This window comes from Syngnathus acus, chromosome 21, assembly GCF_901709675.1.
Source record: "Syngnathus acus chromosome 21, fSynAcu1.2, whole genome shotgun sequence".
Taxonomy (NCBI): Eukaryota; Metazoa; Chordata; class Actinopteri; order Syngnathiformes; family Syngnathidae; genus Syngnathus; species Syngnathus acus.
Window position 1 is genome coordinate 6,067,303 of NC_051105.1, and position 21,054 is coordinate 6,088,356.

At 39.8% G+C, this 21,054-nt stretch overlaps 4 protein-coding genes across 7 annotated transcripts; 2 read left to right on the forward strand and 2 right to left on the reverse strand.

The window, feature by feature from the left end:
- Positions 1-208: 208 nt before the first annotated feature.
- LOC119115205 (actin-related protein 3) lies at positions 209-6,243 on the reverse strand. Its single transcript, XM_037239492.1, has 12 exons — positions 6,024-6,243; positions 4,632-4,687; positions 4,258-4,382; positions 3,946-4,056; positions 3,342-3,437; positions 3,120-3,227; positions 2,823-2,966; positions 2,221-2,394; positions 1,737-1,829; positions 1,432-1,557; positions 1,172-1,255; positions 209-1,026 (listed from the first exon to the last, which is right to left on the reverse strand). Exons 1-12 carry the CDS (start codon positions 6,065-6,067, stop codon positions 931-933), a joined length of 1,257 nt encoding a protein of 418 aa, XP_037095387.1. The 5' UTR covers positions 6,068-6,243; the 3' UTR covers positions 209-930.
- A 355-nt stretch (positions 6,244-6,598) lies between these two features.
- Positions 6,599-8,150, forward strand: LOC119115206. Its single transcript, XM_037239493.1, has 3 exons — positions 6,599-6,860; positions 6,957-7,114; positions 7,182-8,150. Exons 1-3 carry the CDS (start codon positions 6,683-6,685, stop codon positions 7,866-7,868), a joined length of 1,023 nt encoding a protein of 340 aa, XP_037095388.1. The 5' UTR covers positions 6,599-6,682; the 3' UTR covers positions 7,869-8,150.
- Positions 8,151-8,897: 747 nt separating this feature from the next.
- Positions 8,898-13,621, forward strand: ddx18 (DEAD (Asp-Glu-Ala-Asp) box polypeptide 18). Of its 2 annotated transcripts, XM_037239454.1 has the most exons (15): positions 8,898-9,053; positions 9,322-9,501; positions 9,587-9,673; positions 9,756-9,905; positions 10,232-10,367; positions 10,495-10,595; positions 10,704-10,903; positions 11,133-11,247; positions 11,406-11,545; positions 11,613-11,774; positions 11,852-12,004; positions 12,191-12,304; positions 12,383-12,439; positions 12,510-12,687; positions 12,853-13,621. In XM_037239454.1, the coding sequence occupies exons 1-15, from the start codon at positions 8,948-8,950 to the stop codon at positions 12,996-12,998; spliced, it is 2,025 nt and encodes a 674-aa protein (XP_037095349.1). In that variant the 5' UTR covers positions 8,898-8,947; the 3' UTR covers positions 12,999-13,621. The 2 variants fall into 2 exon arrangements, with proteins under 2 accessions (XP_037095349.1, XP_037095350.1); XM_037239455.1 differs by lacking the exon at positions 9,587-9,673.
- On the reverse strand, positions 13,150-20,523 carry LOC119115181 (glycerol kinase-like). 3 transcript variants are annotated; one of them, XR_005096108.1, is made up of 20 exons: positions 20,360-20,413; positions 18,241-18,314; positions 17,919-18,025; positions 17,401-17,478; positions 17,091-17,170; positions 16,815-16,952; positions 16,598-16,707; positions 16,403-16,469; positions 16,055-16,090; positions 15,728-15,795; positions 15,598-15,640; positions 15,434-15,514; positions 15,286-15,364; positions 15,100-15,196; positions 14,892-14,976; positions 14,578-14,698; positions 14,315-14,458; positions 14,158-14,247; positions 13,938-14,068; positions 13,150-13,730 (listed from the first exon to the last, which is right to left on the reverse strand). XR_005096108.1 is itself a non-coding variant. In XM_037239462.1 (20 exons), the coding sequence occupies exons 1-19, from the start codon at positions 20,411-20,413 to the stop codon at positions 13,995-13,997; spliced, it is 1,626 nt and encodes a 541-aa protein (XP_037095357.1). In that variant the 3' UTR covers positions 13,150-13,730; positions 13,993-13,994. The 3 variants fall into 3 exon arrangements, 2 of the variants coding, with proteins under 2 accessions (XP_037095357.1, XP_037095356.1); XM_037239462.1 differs by having other exon boundaries at positions 13,993-14,068; XM_037239461.1 differs by lacking the exon at positions 13,938-14,068 and having other exon boundaries at positions 20,360-20,523.
- Positions 20,524-21,054: the final 531 nt, after the last annotated feature.

The window sequence follows — 21,054 nt, forward strand, 5'->3', positions numbered from 1 at the left end:
CATATTTCAAATTAAATAAATTAACCACTAGAGGGTGCTAGAACTGCAAAAATGCATAACCAGGCTTTTTTTTTTTTTTTCATGTTTCTTTATAGTTTGGGGGGCAGCGAAGCTTACACTGTAACCGAGTTGGACTGGACATAGTTAAGACTAACCCAGCAACAACCCCTCTAACACAATAGAGGACTAAAAATAAAGCATACTGCAGTTTTAAGAAACCAATTTATGCCTTTATTGGAATGTAACAAGGTATTAAATACACATTTCCCATTCTTTGAATAATTTGGCATTTAATTCACAAAAAAAGCTTTGATCAAACAATACTGGTCCGAGAGTCATTTGAATTCAATTGCATCGTTCTAACCTTGAACTAATTTTCTTTCCCTGCACCACAGAGGTGGAAAACTGCCACTGTCTGAAGTGAAAGCAGATGGGTTCAATGCAATTCAATGAGAAAATACTGTCTACAAAGTTGCACCATCAGATAAAACAGTCAATTGTTCTTTCTTAACCCTTTGTATGATCCTAGACTTACAATTTCAAAAGGCATGTGATGTAATAAACAAGCTCTGATACAGCATTTGAAAATAGAAAGGAGAGATGCTGATTCGGAACTCACCATAAGTACTCTCGTCTTGAAGTTGCAACAAATGGTATTTATTAGTCAAGGTCAATACCAAACCTGGATATTCACTTCACAATCCTCACCATCCACTGCATGTTGCTTTGAAAAAACAAAAAAATAAATGCAAAACCGGGAAATGGTTTCATTTTGAAAAGAAACAAAAGGCAGAAAGGAAAAAAAAAACAGTCAGGTGTCGCTTTTGCGCTTTGCTGTCTCAAGAGCACCACCTCGCCAATGTGTCCTTGACACAAATCAAACTCACCCCCACCCTTCCCTGTCACCTGCCTCACCGCTGTTGGATTGAGTTAAGACATGACTCCAAACACAGGATTGTGGCGACAGATGCTCGGCCCAATCTCTTCATAGTCCTTTTTGGTGTGGCAAACCTGGTAGAACTCGGGCTGTGGAAGAACAAACACAAGGCAATTAAACAGAAGCATTATTAATACACAGAAAAATGCCCAATCTTTTTAGTAGTTACAAAGTTCCAGTCATGATCACATTCATCTACCAGTGGCCACAAGTGTGTATCGCTTTGCTACTTACAGTTGATGCTAACATTGAGCCTCCAAACCAGACAGCATATCTCTGCATATGATGAGTAATAACTTGGACATCAATTGGTTTAGGCTGCGGAGAGACACAATTTAATATAATTCATACCCTACAATGCCTTCTGCACAAATCATTGTATTTACACCATTAGGCAGTGGCCTCCATTGTCAGATTAGTATATTATTCCGCATCTTTTCCATCAATACATCAGAAGCCGGACACTCTGTTGTGATGAAGTACATTTTTCTCACCTTAAGTTTGCCTCCACTCAATTCTTCGCTCATTTTCAGTCTGGCATCAACAGACCTCTTTATATCTCTCTGCAGACGACGACCAAAATCCCTGAACATTGTGGACCCTCCAGACAGAACAATGTTCTGAGCCAGGAAAAAGTTAGAGGAAACTTTTAATGACACATCTAAAATCAGCTAAGGGCAGTATGTAGCATCGAAGCAAAATTTATTGAAAAGTACAGACACTGTGAACCTTTGCTTTGTCACAAATCAATGTGACTGATATGTAATTGTGTGGTATGTGGCAGTAAATGCCAGCTCACCTTATAAAGTGGACGCCTGACATCAATAGGGCAGTTCTGGATGACTTCATCAACAACCTCAGAGATCGGTTGGGTGAAGTCTGGGTTGGCAAACTGGGTGGGTAGTAAACCAAGAAGACGTGATGTTTTTTCCCTCTCTTGACACTTATTAATTTGCTATTCGCAGTTTGTTACGCTCTACTGTAACGAGTGCAGTTCCAGCGAGACTTGTTTTCTGATTTCATTACAAACTCAATTTACACACTCGAAGCAGCTTACTAAAACAATACAATTAACAAGAAAAAATTGACAGTGTCTAAAGATGATTGCACACCTTAGGACAAAAGTGTGTTCAACAGAATATGTTGACGACGATAGTTAGCTTGCACATTTAGCGAAACCTTTGCAAGCAATATGTGGCGATCATAATCAATTTGGAACGTTTGCTGTGATTGTCATCCAAATAAACCTGTTTGTGGTGTTGTGTTTTTATTTTTTAACTTACCTCTGGGTGAAAGAAGATCTCAGGTCCCAGAAAGCGCTCATATCCCACATCGATAGTGAACTCTTTCTTGTTGATGGTGTTGATGCCGGTGTATTGCTTAATCCACTTGGAACCATCTGTGTCATACTTGTTAAACTCTTTGACAAGATCTGGGCACACGTAGCTGAAACGCTCCTAAAAGGTAAGTCAACATTTGTATGAGACTTACCATCACGCTGGAAGACAAGATAGCTCATAATATTCTGAATAAGTTGCTCAAAATTTGAGATATTGAATGATAATCAAGGGTGCCACTCAATTTTATTATAGTATATTATTTGTATGTTATTCTAGTTTCGTCAAATCTTTCCTTTTATCCCTTCACTTCTATCTGGATGTGACGGGTCAATACCAAGGTGACCGCTGGATCTGCTCCAGGTTTCCTAGCCATTGTCGTAAACAGTAAATATACAATTTCCGTAGTCCTCTATGAAAGTGGACAGTGTTGAACAATGATGTTGGCATTGATTTGCTTATCGCCTCAAATGTGCTTAAAGAATAAAAGGTGAAAATGTTCATGGAAATAGAAATGACAGAAGATGAAACTCAAAATGAGGACAAACCTTGACTGCCTTGGCCGTCTCCAGTGACTGCTCTGGTGGTATGCCCACCTCCCTCTCTCTTAGAAGCTGCTGGGTGAAGTAAGTAATATCTCTTCCTGCGATGGGAATGTGCTTTATACAGCTGCCAATAACATAACCTTCAGCCTGAAAAACAATTTCCCAATAATTAGCTATCACGTGTACAAGAAGATATTTTGCTAGCTGAAACACTGTAATAAGATCGACTTCTCATTGTGCAAATTAGAATTTAAAAAAACGAGTCATTTGTGTGAATGTTTTTTCAACGTGTACACTTACCACAGGAATGACATGGGTTACACCGTCACCACTGTCAATAACGGTGCCTGTCAATGTCCTCTCTCCAACTTGCCTGGACGTCCAAGAGGCTGCAAGAGCAAGGACGGCCTGTCGAACAGTCATGCGTTGATATTATTGTTAAAGCACAATGTGGAATTAAACGGTCAGTAGATGCACAGCATCTTTCTGAAACAATTGGAAAATGAAATCAATGATTCTGACCTGCACAGCAATGTACAGCCCTGGAACATTGAAGGATTCAAACATGATCTCTGCTGTGTATTCTCGGTTTTCTGGTGTGTTCAAAGGAGGTTCTGTCTGTCATTTTATGTAAAAACACAAACATTTAGAATATAATTACAACTGGTCACAGATTGCTGTGATCTGCAGAGACATGGAACCATTTTTATAAATAAAGATGGTCCAAATCTTCTGATTTCAGGCTCTCAAAACGAAATAAGATATTCACATTTGATTTTATCTGGGAAAACAATGACGACCAAACCTTCTTGTGTGCTATTGCTTAACTGTTGTGTAGTTGTTTTTTTAAATCACTAAATAATACCAAATAAACAAATAATTGGTTAATAAACAACAATGGAGGGAAAATGTTTTGTAGCACACTTCAACGCAAATAAAATTGTATACGATTGTTTGATTTGACTTGGACGTATTTAAAAGCACTGAAGACAAAATGGATATTGGCAATATATTGTAATGGACATTTAAGACATACATACATACATACATACAGTTTTAAATGTGCCTACTACATAGGTCGTATGCTACTTTTTTTTACCAATATAGAGCAGAGAAATATTCTCACCAAGAGGAAGTAGTGATCTTCAGGTTCAGCCCTCAAGTACTTGAAGATGATTTGCTCCATGAAGCGCTCCATTAGGTCCCAGTCTTCAACAATCCCATGACGGATTGGCCACTATTGACATCCAATAATAAGAAGATAAAAATGAAAACAAGAATCACTATAATCTCGAACGGCGTCTCCCAAAAAACACCCGAAACCCCAAAATATATCATGTAATAAAATATGTGTGAACCAAGGATCGCTTCCACATACGACTGTCTCTGTCAGAACAGAATAACTCAGAGTGACAACAAAACAGTCAGGGTCAGGTACCTTTGTGGAATATGTGGGCTTGTCTACAGCTTCATCTCCAATATAGAAATCCAAGTCATCCACCCCCTTCATCATTCTCCGCTGAGCTTGGTCTCCAACCTTAGCTGACTCTTTGATGGCAATACCTGAAAAGAAAATTCAAATTCACATGGTCGGCAAACAATACAAATGTCTCTTAATTAAGATGTGAAATTGTTACATTGTCTATTTAAAGCCATTTTATTTGATACAAATACCGGTACTTTCAAAAGTATATAAAATTGTCAACAATTCAAACTTTTGTGGGTTGTTGAAGCACTGAAAGACTTCCTCTTCTAAAAGGCACATTGCAGGCACTGAGCTCGTGTGAGCTGAAGCTATCATGGAAAACTCACATGATGGAACGATGAACTGTGGCTCGGTGTTCCCTGCATACCCCAGTTTGGTGTAACTGGAAAAAAAAAAAAAAAAAAAAAAGTCAAACCCCAAAATGACAAAAGTCAATGTTTATCTTAAGTACAAGGATAGCTTTTTCAAATAATGTACAGTAAAAAAAATAACGCAGTCTACTAGTTGGACTCCCAACAGGAAGTTTACTGAAAAAAATATTCATGACTCAGCTGATGCCTGCATATGAATTTGATCCTGTAAACCCAACTCCATTTCTATCAGTAACAATGGTAAAAAAAAAATCTCACAAATCTTGGCTGGCACCTTCCTCTAATAACCATTCGCTAACTTGAACAAAAAACCTGACGATGTAATTGAAGTCACAATTACTACAAAAAAAAAAAAAAACAGACTCAGAATCAATAATATGTGGCAGCAGACATACTTTAGGCCTTCATACCATTGAACAGTCCCAGCTTGCCCACCTCAACCTGCCTCAACAGGTTCAAACTCCACCACAAGACTGATTGGGGGATATTCATGCACCAGATGAAAGTTGTTGGAAACAGTGTTTTAAAAATCCCAGAAAGACAACAGTTGACAGCCACTGGTAGAAAGCAGTTTGCAGGAGGAAGTGGGTGGTTTTTTTAAGGTATGCAATGTGAGGATGTACAGGCTTGAAGTAGACTGAAAACAATCCAAATCTAAGATTGCAAATTGTAGTTCCTTGCACAAACACAGTTTTAATAAATGACAGAACTTCCAGGTAAGACACATAATGACACATTTCTTATACATCATTAAATGTGCAACGATGTGAGAAAGGTGCAAAATGTTAAATAAAAGCAAACATGAATTAAGGTTTGAGCTCTTCAATTTTCTGACGAAAACGCCCCAAATATTTCAGAAATCACCAAAAGGCCCACGATGCAAGGAATAACCATATATGGACTAAAAAGACTGAATGAGGAAGTGTGCGCAGGAAATACCGCTATACTGCGCTTGCGCATATGTAGCTAAGGCACGGGCACTCGGGAGAAAACATTTTAAATCAAACGCTACGCATCCAACAAAAGACTACTAAATGAATTAAACTTAAGCGGGATAGGATTTCCCTATCATGTCTTGACCTGACGACGTTATAAACGCAATGAAATCTACTTGACAGGAAGAAACACCCGTAAATTGCCGGAGACTAACGTAGGCAAACAAGCAATGTCGCACACATGATTGACCCACTGAGCAGGCTATTTGGGTTTTGATAACGTTTAAAAGGCGATCCGACAGCAAGTTGGCAAACTAGAATTATTAATTAGACGCGCAGACATACACGCCCCGTTTTTACCCCTGCTGTTTACAGCGTCTCTCGCTTCACACCCGGGCCCTGTGCATCTTACCCAGTACCGCAGTCCACAACACACGCCGGTAGCCTTCCAGCCATCTTTCCCCGAGTTTCTGATGTGTAGAACGGGTAAGATGACGTCTAGCAGGCCGTGTCAGCAGAAGAATCCAACCGGCGAGTTCTCCACAAGCGGAACCCCAAGCCCAGCCCGCACACAGTGGCGTTTCCACTTTCCACTTCCGTACTACTCGGCTTCTGGTTGATAGGGCAGGGGGAGTCGGGGGAGAGGCAAGATGGCGGGGGCCCGACGAGTGAAGCAAAATGCAAGTAAAGCAAATCCGAAAGAGAAAGCATTACTTTGGGGCTTCTTTCAAACAGGCTCTAAATGTTCTTTTTTTTTTTAATCTGTCAGCATTTCCTCTGTGTTGTAGTAGTACACTTACGTGTGTCCCGCGTGGCATGAATTTAGGGTGTTTTATTATTTTATGTTATTGTTTGGGATTGTGTTATGTAACCACTAAATGGTATTTTTGAATAATTAATTCGCACATTGTGCACAAAAATAAATAACTTCCAATACATGATTGTTTATGTTTATTGTTCTCGCTCCACACCAGCAGGTGGCAGCATTGTCATGAAGGCAAACGAAAGGAAGCTAGTCATTATCCATCCGAGGGGAAGCAGGCGCCACAGTTTCATAAATAACGAAAAGCCATGGCACATTTTCGTGGTCAGATTCGGGGGCCACACTGGGGCGCCAAAAGGGATAACGTACTAATAGATTTCTGGAAAAGGCACGAATGTTTGTTTAATTCCTCGCTGGAGTCTTTCTACGACAGGGACATGAAGACAAAGCTGTGGTCCGAGTGCGCCTTGTTGCTGGGGAAGTCTGGTATGAGTGACAATTTGATGTTAGTTTTTGTCCTGATTAACGTATAGACTTAATATCTAGTATGTCTGATTGTGTTTTATTCCTTATTCACACCAGTATGCGATGTTGTGAGAAGATCACGATCTCTGCGGACTCAGTATGGAAGGGTGTTATGGCACCCAGAGAGGGTCAATACTTTTCAGCAAAGGATGCTGAGAGAGAAACTAGATTTTCTGAGACCTTACATTGTGCGAAGACGAGGTGATTCCTATCCGGTAAGTGTAAACCGATCTGCAAAATAAATGTTTGTTGATTGTGATTTTCCGTACGACTTTGTTGCAGGAGGACAAGTCCGATGAGCATGAGGATGATGAGGCAGAGGTTGAGACTGAGGGGAGTAATGATCATGAGCCAGGTACAAGCACATTTGGGAGCCCATTGGATGATGATGAGGCTGGGCAAGATCCAAATGAGGAATTTCCATCTGAGGCATCCACCTCAAACCCTTCTTCTTACTGTGCAAATACACAACCTCATCTAGCAGAGACTATGTCCTTGAGTTTTGAACCTCATGATGACAAAAGCTCACCTGATGTTCCTGAACAGTTACCAGCAAATCTATCAAATCACGACGTATTAAACCAGTTTGTCAACGTCATGCTGGCAGATATGCGTCAGATTAAAGACAACATGGTGCTTATCCGACTTCGCCGAGATATCACTGACCTGGTGTTCAAAGCAGTGGAGGAGGACATGCAAAGACGCAATCCAGTGCCCTCTCTGCAGCCAGGAGAAAATACACAACTACCAAGCTCCTCAAGGCCTCCAACTTCCTTGCAGAGGGTGTTCAAGAGAAAGAACAGGGGACCTGTAAAGCACATAAGGAGGTTTTGCAGGAACCAAACAGGTCAGGTGCTTGAGGGGATTAATGGAAATATCCCTCAGGCTATGATTCAAGCTTCGGAGATCAAATTAGAAATAGATCCGCACATGGTTAAGACAGAGGATGAGACACTTACTGTTCTGTGACATTTCCATCATTGTGCGTGAATCACTGGTATTCAACAAATCAATCTGATCAGAAGTTGACATGATTGGTGATGACTTAATATTGCCAGTGAATGGCCAAACGAGGTAATCATTTTAGACTAGGCATAGGCCGGTTACCGGATTAATGATTTACCATACTTTTAAATAGTCAAGATTTTAATAACTGCTAATATTGGCTGTCACTGGTAATATGCTGCTCTTTTCTTTTTTGACGGAATGTCGGAGTTGAGTAAACGAAACGCATATTTTATTCTTATTAATATGTCTTGTCTATATATATATATATATATATATATATATGTATATATATATATATATACACACACACAGTTAAAACACAAATGATATTTATTTATTTATTGAAACTTTTTTTATATAAATATTCAATATTTTGTTTAAAAATAAAATATATTGTGTTCAAAGGGGAGGCTCAGTTTTTATTTTCCCAAATATTTTACAATGTTTTTAGTTTTGTAAATTTAGTACAGTGAAACAGCAATATATTTGCTCATGATTATTAGACTGTCCGACTATATTAATATATTAACTAAGCATAAAGTGGGTGAAAGAAGTTAACTTTTTGGTGCGCAGCAATATTTGATTTTTCAAACAATGATGTTCCTTATGATTGCCATAGCTAGAATCCATCATTATTCCAGAACATTTTAAACCTGTATTTCTTAACCAGGCATTTATGATTTAAAAGGAATGTTTATGTTTTAGTGTGTTATTCATTCAAATCATTGGAATAATTTTACATTTCTGATTCTTCAGGATGCCAAATCAAACGAAAAGAGGGTCAACTATATAGACATTTCTCTGACATAACAATAAAATCGATAAATGTCACCTGTCTTTGTGTGCATGAATTGCTAGTTAAAATTTAATTTGTTAAGTTGCATGATCGTTTTAAACACATTTTTAGTATTTCTATAGGGCATTTTGCTTAACACCTTGTGGGGTCCTTGACATTTCCATTCAGGCAACTTTCAGGTTGCTCCTAAAATAGGGTCCTGACACCCGTCCAGTCCGCTTACACGTGTGATTCAGTCGTCAACATGGCCGATTTACAGATGAAAATTCTCCGTAAGAAAATACAGAAAAGAAATGAAAAAAACAAAGAGCGCAAGCTACTCAAGAAGTGCGCCGAGGAGGAGGAGTCTGGTAAGTAGCGATCGTCAAAGTGTAATGTTTCTTTTCTCGACGACGACGGTTAGCTTCCTTAGCGTCGTTAGCTTCTCGCGGCATGATTTCTAATTATGTTTCAGCAAATAAACATCTGAAAAAGTCTATGGTAAATGATCTTGTAATTGCCCTTAATGCATTTTGTTGCATCATTGTTTGCGTCCTGTAAACACGTAGGCTACATCAACAATAAGTAAGCCCATCAAAACTGTTTGAAATTCACATTACGATTCGACATTTATCACAGTGACGTCAGAGGGAGTGGATGAGAAATCCACTCAAGAAGCGTGCAAGACCAAAGCCAAACTCATCCAAGAACAGCAGAAGCAGGACGATGAGCCAGTTGACATTGAAACTAGTGCACAGAGAAGCGCTGGAAAGCAGAAGAAAAAGAAACGAAAACCGCCTCTCACGCCTGAATCACCAGGTAACACAACTCTGAAGCTGTAATGAACCACTACGTAAACAATGCGTCATTACTGCCATTTCTCAAATTGATATCTTTTTCTTAGCTGAGAAAAAGCCCAAAACTGTACACCAAGTTAATGGTGAGAATGATGGCTGTGAGATGAAGGAAGAGGAGGAACCTGAATCACCAGGTAACACAATTCTGAAGCTGTAGGGAACCACTGCGTAAACAATACGTCACTGTCATTTCTCAAATTGATATCGTTTCCTTAGCTGAGAAAAAGCCCAAAACTGTGCACGAAGTTAATGGTGAAAAAGATGGCTGTGAGATGGAGGAAGAGGAGGAACCCGTCAAACCACATGAGCAGGATGAGGAGGATGGTGAGAAAGAAGATGTTCCCGAATTACCATTTGGCTTGACAGGTAATTATCATTTCCCATTCATCCGCTTGTTAACGTTTATCATGCTTGTGAATACTATTGCCTATGTGTTGCCCTTTCAATGTTTCCATCATGATACGGGTGTCAACCAAGGCATACATAAACACTTGTGGTTGTCTTGGATATGAGAGGAGTCACCTATGCTTCCTCTGATAAAACTAACCCCAAGTACACATTTTATTGTTAAATGTCACACTGCAACTAAATAATGGTTTAAACATAAATTCATCTGTCTTTTTTCTTTTCAATTACTCAATCAGATTATTAAAATATAATTGCAATTCTAATCTGTTGGCCTTTCTGTCCAGGAGCGTTTGAGGACACGTCTTTTGCTTCTCTCGCTGAACTGGTGAGTGAAAACACGCTGAAAGGAGTGAAGGAAATGGGCTTCGAACACATGACGGACATCCAGCACAAAAGCATTCGTCCTCTGCTGGATGGAAGGTGAGCATCCGATTCTTGGTCATTCGTTTGAAGTTTTAGGATGTGTGTAGTAATGATGTCACTTACTGTATTCAAATAAATTGCAGCTATTATTAACGTTGTTGATTGTGTTTGTTTTGTTGGACAGAGATGTGCTGGCTGCTGCCAAGACAGGGAGTGGTAAAACCCTGGCCTTCCTAATCCCATCCATAGAGCTCATCTACAAACTTAGATTCATGCCCAGAAATGGTAATGATTGTTCGCCTCATCCATTGTTTAAGAAGGAATATTGAAAAGATGTTGATTTTTCTCCGGGTTTTACTCATAAGTTGTTTTTGTCTGCCCTCTTGCTATCAGGGACCGGTGTAGTGATTCTTTCTCCGACGCGCGAGTTGGCAATGCAGACGTATGGTGTGATCAAAGAACTGATGACCCACCACGTGCATACCTATGGCCTGATTATGGGAGGCAGCAATCGATCAGCAGAGGCCCAAAAACTGGCCAACGGTATCAACATCTTGGTGGCAACACCAGGCCGGCTTCTGGATCACCTCCAGGTGAGCTGAGCTCCATCTGTACAATAATATCTTCAATCATTCATTTTAAAAGTGTTGTACGACTAAAGCCATTTGTTTGCGCCGATATGACAGAAAAGGCTACTAAAAGTTGCCATCCTTCTATTCATTCTTGTCCATTTTTTAGGGGGGCAGTCATGTTTTGTCACTTTATAATTTCCCTCATTTGTGTAAAACTGATGCGACCCTTTCTGCGCATTTGTATCCTTAGAACACACCCGGCTTCATGTACAAGAACTTGCAGTGTTTGATTATTGATGAAGCTGATCGAATCTTGGAGGTGGGCTTCGAGGAAGAACTGAAGCAGATCATAAAGCTTCTGCCTAGTATGTGTTTTTTTTTTTTCCTGGTTCCTAGTGTCTATTCTTTTGTAGTTCCTTATGCCAATCAATGTTTCTAATGCCTATAACAATGTAAAATGTTATTCAGTCCGTTTTTTAGGTCAAAATCAGAGTAAATGAGAGTTGGTGTGTCTTTTCTGTAGAGAAAAGACAGACCATGCTGTTTTCAGCAACACAGACGCGCAAGGTGGAGGACTTGGCTCGTATTTCTCTGAAGAAAGAGCCGCTCTATGTTGGGGTGGATGACAACAAGGACACTGCCACTGTCGATGGTTTGGAGCAGGTATGTTGATGGCGCGGCGTCTGATGTGGTCAGGCTCTCTCTTCACGATTGTCCCCTTTTATCGCAGGGCTATGTCGTATGTCCATCGGAGAAGCGCTTCTTGTTGCTCTTCACCTTCCTGAAGAAGAACCGCAAGAAGAAGCTCATGGTCTTCTTCTCTTCCTGCATGTCTGTCAAATTCCACTATGAGCTCCTCAACTATATCGACCTCCCCGTCATGGCCATTCATGTAAGTCGTGACATAAATTGTCAGTCCCACTTGTGTTATCTGGACCTGTCAAGAAACCGGGTTCTTCATCGTTTTAGGGCAAGCAAAAGCAGACCAAACGCACCACCACCTTCTTCCAATTCTGCAATGCAGACTCTGGCATTTTGCTCTGCACTGACGTAGCGGCTCGAGGCCTGGATATCCCGGAGGTGGATTGGATCGTCCAATATGACCCGCCAGATGACCCCAAGGTCTCGTGATGGCTATGACACTGTGCCCATTTTGGATAAGCCTAGCTAAACAAAGACAAACATTAAACAACCTGAATTTAGACCACTGCATTGTTACCATCTCAACTCAGCAAACCCATTGTCAGTGATTAGTTTTTCCTTTCTAGCCTCATGAAGCTTCGACAAACTTAACCTCCCGCCCAACAGGAATACATCCACAGAGTGGGCAGAACAGCTCGAGGCATCAACGGCATAGGCCACGCACTACTAATTCTGCGACCGGAGGAGCTTGGATTCCTGCGCTTCCTCAAGCAGGCCAAGGTAAATATTTCAAGTTGCCTCCATGCTCGTGGCATGTTTCGTGCGCCGGCGGGAGTAACAGCGTTCTGTGCTCTCCAGGTCCCCTTGAGTGAGTTTGAATTTTCCTGGAGTAAAATCTCAGATATCCAGTCCCAGGTAAGCAATCTAGTGCTTTAATTCAGCACCTGAGGTGAAATGTTCTTGACGTCAGTGAAAATTGTCTTAGTTGGAGAAACTGATTGAGAAGAACTACTACCTCCACAAGTCAGCCCAAGAGGCCTACAAGTCGTATGTGAGGGCTTACGACTCTCACTCGCTCAAGCAGATCTACAGCGTCAACACACTCAACCTCCCCATGGTGGCGATGTCGTTTGGATTCAAAGTCCCGCCCTACGTTGATCTCAGTATCCTTTTCTGTCAAATAATGGGAGTACAATCTTTTACAAATTTAGAATTCTCTCCTCTTGAAATAATTTTACACCACACCACTTCTTGAGGAAAAAGTAGAGTATTGTAAAATGATTCAACCAGCTTTTTTTTCTTTTTGCCTTAACCCAACTCTTTCTCAGACGTCCATGGCGGCAAAGGTGCAAAGCTGCAAAAGCGAGGTGGCGGTGGTGGCTTTGGTTACCAGAAATCCAACAATGTGCACAAGGCCAAAATCTTCAAGCATGTCAACAAAGGACGGAATGACGCAAGGCAGTTCTCTCGTTAATTGGGTTATCAGAATGCCCGGACTGGTCCCTTGACAGAGTATCAGAAAAAATAGCTCTCAAGGTTCTTTTTCCTTCCTAATTTGTAGGAATTGTATTTTGTGGCTATTTCCTGGATGTTTTATAGATATAGATATATATACACACACCATGTTTGCTTGACTAATTATATTTGTCCTCAAAACTTTAGTGCATACATGTTGGATTTAAATACAAAATCTCACGTGACCTTGCATAGTGAATGACTTTGTTTTACTTATTTGAGATCATGTGGAAGCCCTGAGTTAAAAAAATAAAAAAAAGTTTAAAAAAAACATTTAATAAGTAATCTGTAATTCATTCCATCTGATGAAAAAAAGGTGCTTGTCAATCAATTGCACAGGGAAACTGAAAAGTTGCAGATATGCTGCATACAAATGCCACTGTACTATTTTCTATTTGTTACACTCAACATTCCTGATTCAATTTTAAACAAATAAACGTTCACCTTGGAATATCTACCGAATCCCATCAATCCTCCAAATGTGCCCCACCCTCCAACCCTGTCATAACCATGCCTAGAAAATACTTTATTTGAAGTGTCCTCTTATTCCAAATAAAAGGGAAACCTTCTCATTGCTCCACAGCTTCCACTCTTCATTCCAACTGGCAATTGTCCACTGACGAGTCATGTGACAGCTCTGAGGTGGCTGCATCGAGCACCTTTATTCCCATCGAACGTCTCTGCTGGTTATCTGGGGGTTAGGAACAAAAAGATGAATGAGTGATCAAAGTATTTGGAAATGATTTAGAATCTGACATGCATTCAGCAGTGTTCTTCCACTATGCAACACATCAGTCAGGATCTCTGCAGGTTCATTCAACTTTTAGTATGCTTCTTAATCAAAGATTGGGTGCATCACATCCATTTGGATTTTTTACGCTTGAAAGACTTTAGGTACCTGCAGACACCCAAAATATTTGCCCAAAGAATAAAAGCAGCAACGAATGCCGGACCTTTAGAGGTCGACTCTGACAGAGGGAGGTGAAGGAGAGAGCCCCCAAGGGATGCTGTTCACCTCCTTGGCTAAACCTGGCAGTAAGAGAGCCAAGGTGAAGCCTCAAGAATCAAAAAGAGTCACACTTATGATTGCTCCACATTCAGGACAAAAGATGCCATACCGTTGTCACCGCAGCCTGCTGGCTCTGTCGTCTCCCAGTTCATGGATCGTTGGACAGCCTTCTTCCAGCGAGCAAAGCGGAACTCACTCTCTGAGAAGATTACACATGTAAGGTGAGCCAAGTGCTGCAAAGATGCTCACAGGTTTTGCTTTCTTACCGTCAGAATTGATCTGAGGCTCGTATTTTTCAGAAGTGATGTGAGGAAGATCACTTGGGCTCAGGCTCCACACTTTGACACCCTCTGCAGCTCCTGCTGCCATGGCGGCTCCTAGAGCTGTTGTCTCTGACATCGAAGGTTTCACTGGACCACCGTGACAAAAGTAAATACACACACGATCAGCTGAATTGTTTTGAAATTAAGTTGAATTTTTTGTGAATATTTTAAATGGAGAACTATTTTAAATATGAGGAAAAACATACCTACAGATACGCCAAGGATGTCAGCCTGGAGCTGCATCAGCAATCTGTTAGCAGTCATGCCTCCATCCACTTGCAGCTGCACCAGAGGTACACCACTGTCCATATTCATTGCATCGAGGATCTGATGCACAACAAAGCAATCGTACGTATTAGTACCAGCATCTAAACAAGTTTCAAAAATCACCTAAATTGATCTATCCACTACATTAGCCAAATAAAAGTAATCCACACTTTTGACAATTTTAGATTTTTTTTTTTACTCCACCAGTGAGATGCTGGAAAGGGCCCTAAATCTGACGAGAGCTTCTGACTACCTCTCTGGTTTGAAAGCAAACAGCCTCAAGAGCAGCAAAAGCCAAATGGCTCTTGTTGGTGAACTGTGTGAGGCCACAGATGATGCTACAGGAGAGAGAAAGAGCGAATCAGCACAATTACACCAAAGTCCCAGACCAATTTTTATGTTTGGAAAAGAAGGCAAAAATCTTTTTGTGTTTCCTGATCATTCAGGACTGCATATCTCACCCTCGTGCACTGGGCTCCCAATATGGGGCATAGAGCCCGGAGAAAGCAGGCACAAAATAACAGCCGTAAGATGTCCCTGCTGAGGCAGCTAACTTCTCTGAAATGAGAGTGATGATAAAAAAAAAAAAAAAAGAGCTGTCATTCAATGTAGTTTTTAATGTGCTTGTGCCTTTTCAAGCAACATACCAATCTCTGCGGAGGATTGTATCATGCCCATATTGTCCTTGAGCCATCGAACGACTGCCCCAGCAATGGCCACTGAGCCCTGTCAAGGTGAAATGAGTAATGGCTCTATGTAATAAATACGTGCAAAATATTCAAACTACTCACAAACCTCGAGCGCATAGCAAGGAGGCTGATCTGTTCCCAGTTTGTAGGCAACTGTGGTCAGCAGGCCGTGCTCTGACATCACAGGCTAGCAAAATTGCAAAAAAAAAAAACACAGAAAAAGAATGATGACAAAACATCTTCAATAAGCTCCGTTCTGTTATAACATACCTTGTTCCCTGTGTTTTGGAGCATGAAGCAACCCGTCCCATACCTCAATGTGACGATAAAAAGATATCCAATGAATCAGTGATAATTGTGAGATACAATAAAAGGTGAAGTTGTGAGTGATGTACAGTACGTGTTTTTGGTCTGGCCGTCCTCCAAGCACATCTGACCCACCAGGGCTGCCGACTGGTCACCAAGACACTAATAATAACAATGTCGTCATTAACGTGTTTGCTCAGCATTTTGTCACAGGCATACAATATAGTATTGATATGGAAATTTATTACTAACAATATAAATCGAAATTTAATAAAATGATATATTTAATATATCAAACATTTATGTGGGATAAAATTAATTTTAATCAAAATTTAAAAAAATATGATTTGAATATCACTTTAAACGAAAGAATAATGTGTTGTTTTTTTTTTACTCTTTTGCTACATAAGAAAAGTTTTACCCCAGAGATTGGAACTCCTTCAAGGCTGGTTGTTTTCTGGTGAGAAGACATAAGTAAGTACGTGTCTCACATTTGCATTTCAAATATTGTCAAACTTGGGTTTCAGGTTTATATACACTTATTTTGGGCGAAATGATGTCTATTTTTTGAAAATTATAAAATAGTTAACTCCAAAATAAGCAAACAAACAATGCCTTAGAGTTCACTTACGACGTAAATCAAATTACACGGTGCATCGAGCTTGTTACAGATTGAGTGGGAATATGCTTTTGTTCATAAGAAAACACCATTTCACATTGCATTCATCAATTAATTTTTCTGCGTGAAATCTTATGAATAACAACTTACCATCCAGCCGTATATTTCAGAGGAGCTTTTGACTTTGGGGAGAAGTTCCATTGGAATATCAAAGTAACTAAAAGCAGCAAAACAGGAAATGTGTGGTTTTTTTTTATAAATTGCCACAGGCTCTTCAGACAAGTTTGCACATGTTAGTATATTACAAATGTTATGTCAGTGTGTTATGTGCGCGCGTGTCATTACCTGCAGAGCTCATGATCCCAGTCCATAGTGTGAATGTTGAAGAGCATGGTGCGACTGGCATTAGTAACATCTGTGCAGTGGATTCCTCCATTCCTGCCACCTGTCAGGCACTGAGGAGCCAAAAAAACAACCCCACTACTTTTACCACCGAACATCAATTTCCTTATCCCTGTTCGACCATGTACAAAAAGACACTATTACTACGCGGGGGTCGTACCCAGATGATCCAAGAGTCCACCGTGCCAAAGATGGCGCGGCCGCTTTGCACAGCCCGTTGCACCGTTTCGACGTTATCCAGCAGCCAACGTAGCTTCACTGCACTAAAGTAGGTGCTGATGGGAAGGCCCGTCTTATGCTGTGTTGAAGATATTTCGAAAATGGAGAAATCAAAAAAGAAACGTTTGAGAGTAGTAAACAAATTCTAGCCTAGAGTTACTCAACTTTAAGGAAATGTTGAGTGAAAATACAACGATGGCTAGTTGATTACACTCACCCTGAGGTGATTCTTATTTTTGCCTGGTGATTTATCAATGAGCCGCTCCACTGTGGACTGTGTGCGAAGGTCTAGCCAAACTAAAGAGTCAGAATGTGAAAAAAATTTATTTTACTTTTTATTTTGTTCGTTTTCATTAATCCAGATGGACTATACAATCCAGTGTAATCTATTTCTAACAGCAACAGCAGAGGTTCTTGGAGCATCCATGTTGGTGAAATGCTTGATGAAGTCATGTTTTTGAGGACCAATGTAGTACTCAGCAATATAACACATAACAGACTATGAATATAATACTTTGCAAACTCACCAATGGCATTATAGAGAGGTTCTCCAGTGTGCTTGTCCCAAACTAGGGTTGTCTCTCTCTGATTGGTCACACCCACCGCTGATGAAACAACATGATCATTGTCAATAACAAACTTCCCCTACTCCTATTAGGTCCCAAAAATTGAGGTTTGCAGGGGTGATAAACTCGTTTTTGTCACAGGCCGCATCGTAGTCATAGTTTCCCTCGGAGAGCCATTATGATTGTCAACATTTTCGAAATACACTATAGGGTACAAAACAAAGTGATGAAGAACTCGTTTTGAAATCAGAGACTAGTAAAAACTATTCAAATATTCTAAAAAGATGAATTGCAAGCAATATCTCTCCTTTTTTTTTTTTTTTAAAGACAATTTGTAATTTTAGTAATGACACAAAGTCGATGCCAAATCTGTCTTTGCGGGCCACTAAAAATGACATGGCGGGCCGCATCTGGCCCCCGGGCCTTGAGTTTGACACATATGATCTACAGTGTGCAGTAGTGGAGGCACTTTCACCCACCTTTTATGTTGCCAATATCAATGTTGCACTGGCTAAGTTTCTCACATGTTTTCTCAATACATTCATAGACTGACTGTATTATTTCCCTGGGGTCTTCCTCCACCCACCTGGTAGAAATAATACAAAACAACTCCATATGTTGACATGAAATAAGATTTCTAACAAATCCCTTAACATGAAAAAACCAAGAGGATAGAAGATGAATTTATCCTTGGCACAAACAATGGAGTTTATGTAAATTATACTTTTGATGTCCAGGAGACCCGTGGATGAAGAATATGCAAATCATAGTTAAGTAATATTATGAATATTTAAAACGCACCCCTCCTTTGGAAAACTTTGGTTGATTTCTACTTGGTGGTGAAGGATTAATTGAGCTGTCTTGGCATTAAAGACCTGTGAAAAAGCAGATTAGAAAAAAAACCATCAAAAATATTTTCACAAACAAAATGAAAACTAGCAAAATAATTAGTTATTCAAGTATTTGTGTGTTTTATATCTTTCTAAACGCAGCAACGGTGTCTGTGATTTGCTTATTTTTACTTAAGTCTTGCAATGAGTCTAAATACAACCAGGTATGTTAAACTTTCGTCCAAAAACAACCAGGTAAGTTAAAGTTTAACTTCTTGTGTCATCAGATGAACTTTAACATAGAACTCAGGTAGGTGAAGGAATTGGTCACTTATGCAAAGTAATGTCAATATCATTTGATCATAGAAGTCATATTTTGTCAGATAAATAGTATAAATTGGACGTATGGAGTACAGGATAGAACTAATTGTTAGAAAGATGCAATATTTTTCAAGTGTATATGACTCAACTTTGCAGTAGGGTGTTTGTTTACAACATCATCATCATAAAATAGTCATTTCCGTTTAAGTCATGTGGTGACAACCATAGTTGTGTAGGTCATCTGCAACTCTGCTTAAGTGTGACAAAACATTTTGTGATGTTGAATAGACAAAATCCAAGAATAGACCTTTGGGGAACCTTGTATATGATCTTTAATCAGAATTTCTTCTCAGGGCATTGACTCAATGGTAGCTGTACTTTTCTGGTTGTCTTGGAAACCGTTTCTCCTCTCAATCAAGAAGGCTCCATCAGTTCATACACCAAGGCTAGTTAAGACAGCCCTAACCTGAGTATTGTTCGGGAAATCCTAGTAGTAGTTTAAGAGACTAAATTATTGAATTACTTTGGAAGGCCTATGTAGAGCGATGGTTTCACAAGTTTGGGAGAGTGATAGACAGACACAACAAGATTGTCTTTTTTTTTTTTTTTTTTTTTATATCGAGCCTATCGGAGCGATTGGGTTGGAGGCAAGCTTAAACAATGTCTGCCATCTAGTGGTGAACACTGTTATTACAACATTGTCCACTCCGAGTGCAGGTACAGGCCGCATGCAGCTTGTAGGCCACTAGTTGCCTATTTATCTTCCAAACCATGCAAAACGTAGGACAGGGGGGGGGGTCCACAAAGGTTATAAAAAGACCTCCAACACCACAGATGAAAAGTTAATTTTTGACAGGTGATAGCATCACACTTCAGCATACAACTGATAGGAATTGCGAGGATTTCATCACTTCAAATTTGACAAAAGCAATGAAAATCATTCAAACAAACACGGTGAAGCCGATACAATACTTGCACTGCAAGCTAGTCATTGAGGCAACGAGTGATTTAAATTTGCATGCTGATGTCTTAATGTATTTTTAATACAAAAACACAGAGAAAATTCTCAGTCAAGAATTGAAGCAGCATAAGTTCATCTATTTATCATATTGTATGATATTTTATGTGACATTATTTTTATTACATTTCATACACACACTACACTGTATAATTGTATATATTGAGAGAACGAGTATCTACTCTAGACTTTAATCCAGAGCCGGTCCAAGGTAAAAGCAAACGGGTCCTGCAGTCAGTAGGATTATTATTATTTTACTTTTTTTTTATTAAAGCTTTGACACATTTTACCCAGTTTTAGGACCTCATTATTCAAGTTTATATTTGTTTATTTAAAGGCACGGCAAGGTACCTTTAGCTAAATAATAGGTTTAATACAAAAGCTAACACAATGTGCTTCACATAATTAAAAGTACATTTAAACAAACCTTTCAAAAGCAAAGAACTGTGGACAAAATAAAAGATCTTAAATTAGTAAAACAAAGTAAAAAAGATTAAAGCCCTTTCCTCTTCAGTATTTTCTTGATCATGTAACTTTTTAGTGTCATCATTACTATTTCCTTGATATTTCAATTTTTCATTTGGAAAAAAGTCTGATTTCATTTGTTGAACTTTACTGTTGATATATGCAAACAGTATGCTATAATACATTATAATTGCTACTTTTAAAACTATGCCGAGATAATTATGCGTTATGTATCGTTGTCACGAACCAAAACAGGAACATGCTGCCACGCTGCCACGTCACTTACCAGAAACCTCGTTGAGCTCGTGCCCTGGTCAATAGCACCCACGAGTGGATCCATAGCTGTATTTTCTCTCCTTTGTGAGGGAAAAATAACCCTGCTGCTCCCAAGTCCCGTGTTTGCATTTGAAGCACAGCAGCTCAATTATGCATCATGAGGAGACTTGCGAGTAGGCGGGATTTCCGAGCCTGCTCGAAAGGAGCCGGACCTGTTCAAGCGACGCTCCCATAGGTTCCTCACTAAAAGGCGTTGGTGGCATTTTGTCCAATCGGCAAAAAGAGGCACCCACGTGTTGTTGAAAGCATATGTCATCATGTTTCATTTTACTGTTCTCTGAGCACATGGGGAAAAAAAATATCTAAGTGTCATGAAATTATTATTAGCCCATGCAGACATCCAACTGTTTTAGTTATATACAGTGGTGGGCAAGTGCTACGTCACACACTTTGCAAACAAACAGCTGTTGCAACAGTAGGCATGGTTAAAAAGTTTGACACACGTGGTTGTCCCTTCTCTTCTTTCAGTCAGTACAAAATCACCCTTGAGCCTAAAATAGAATTGATCTTGGCGCAAAAGATGCATCTGTGGACACAATTTGATTACCCTCTCAGTGAGAACCAGAATTGCTCTTGCCTGCCAGCTAACATATGATAACAGATTCAATATTTGGACTTCATGACTGATCAAATATTTGCACTCTT

Coding starts and splice junctions, on each gene's coding strand:
- LOC119115205 (XM_037239492.1), bottom strand. CDS start 6,067: ATGGCTGGAAGGCTACCGGCGTGTGTTGTGGACTGCGGTACTGG. Junction 3,438..3,945: donor AAGATCACTACTTCCTCTTG/GTGAGAATATTT, acceptor ATAAAATGACAG/ACAGAACCTCCTTTGAACAC. Junction 1,027..1,171: donor GCTCAATGTTAGCATCAACT/GTAAGTAGCAAA, acceptor GTTCTTCCACAG/CCCGAGTTCTACCAGGTTTG.
- LOC119115206 (XM_037239493.1), top strand. CDS start 6,683: ATGGCACATTTTCGTGGTCAGATTCGGGGGCCACACTGGGGCGCCAAA. Junction 6,861..6,956: donor CTTGTTGCTGGGGAAGTCTG/GTATGAGTGACA, acceptor TATTCACACCAG/TATGCGATGTTGTGAGAAGA. Junction 7,115..7,181: donor GACGAGGTGATTCCTATCCG/GTAAGTGTAAAC, acceptor ACTTTGTTGCAG/GAGGACAAGTCCGATGAGCA.
- ddx18 (XM_037239454.1), top strand. CDS start 8,948: ATGGCCGATTTACAGATGAAAATTCTCCGTAAGAAAATACAGAAAAGA. Junction 9,906..10,231: donor ATTACCATTTGGCTTGACAG/GTAATTATCATT, acceptor CTTTCTGTCCAG/GAGCGTTTGAGGACACGTCT. Junction 11,775..11,851: donor TCCCCGTCATGGCCATTCAT/GTAAGTCGTGAC, acceptor TCATCGTTTTAG/GGCAAGCAAAAGCAGACCAA.
- LOC119115181 (XM_037239461.1), bottom strand. CDS start 20,413: ATGGATCCACTCGTGGGTGCTATTGACCAGGGCACGAGCTCAACGAGG. Junction 16,953..17,090: donor AAAATAAGAATCACCTCAGG/GTGAGTGTAATC, acceptor TCTTCAACACAG/CATAAGACGGGCCTTCCCAT. Junction 15,796..16,054: donor AAGGAGTTCCAATCTCTGGG/GTAAAACTTTTC, acceptor TGTTATTATTAG/TGTCTTGGTGACCAGTCGGC.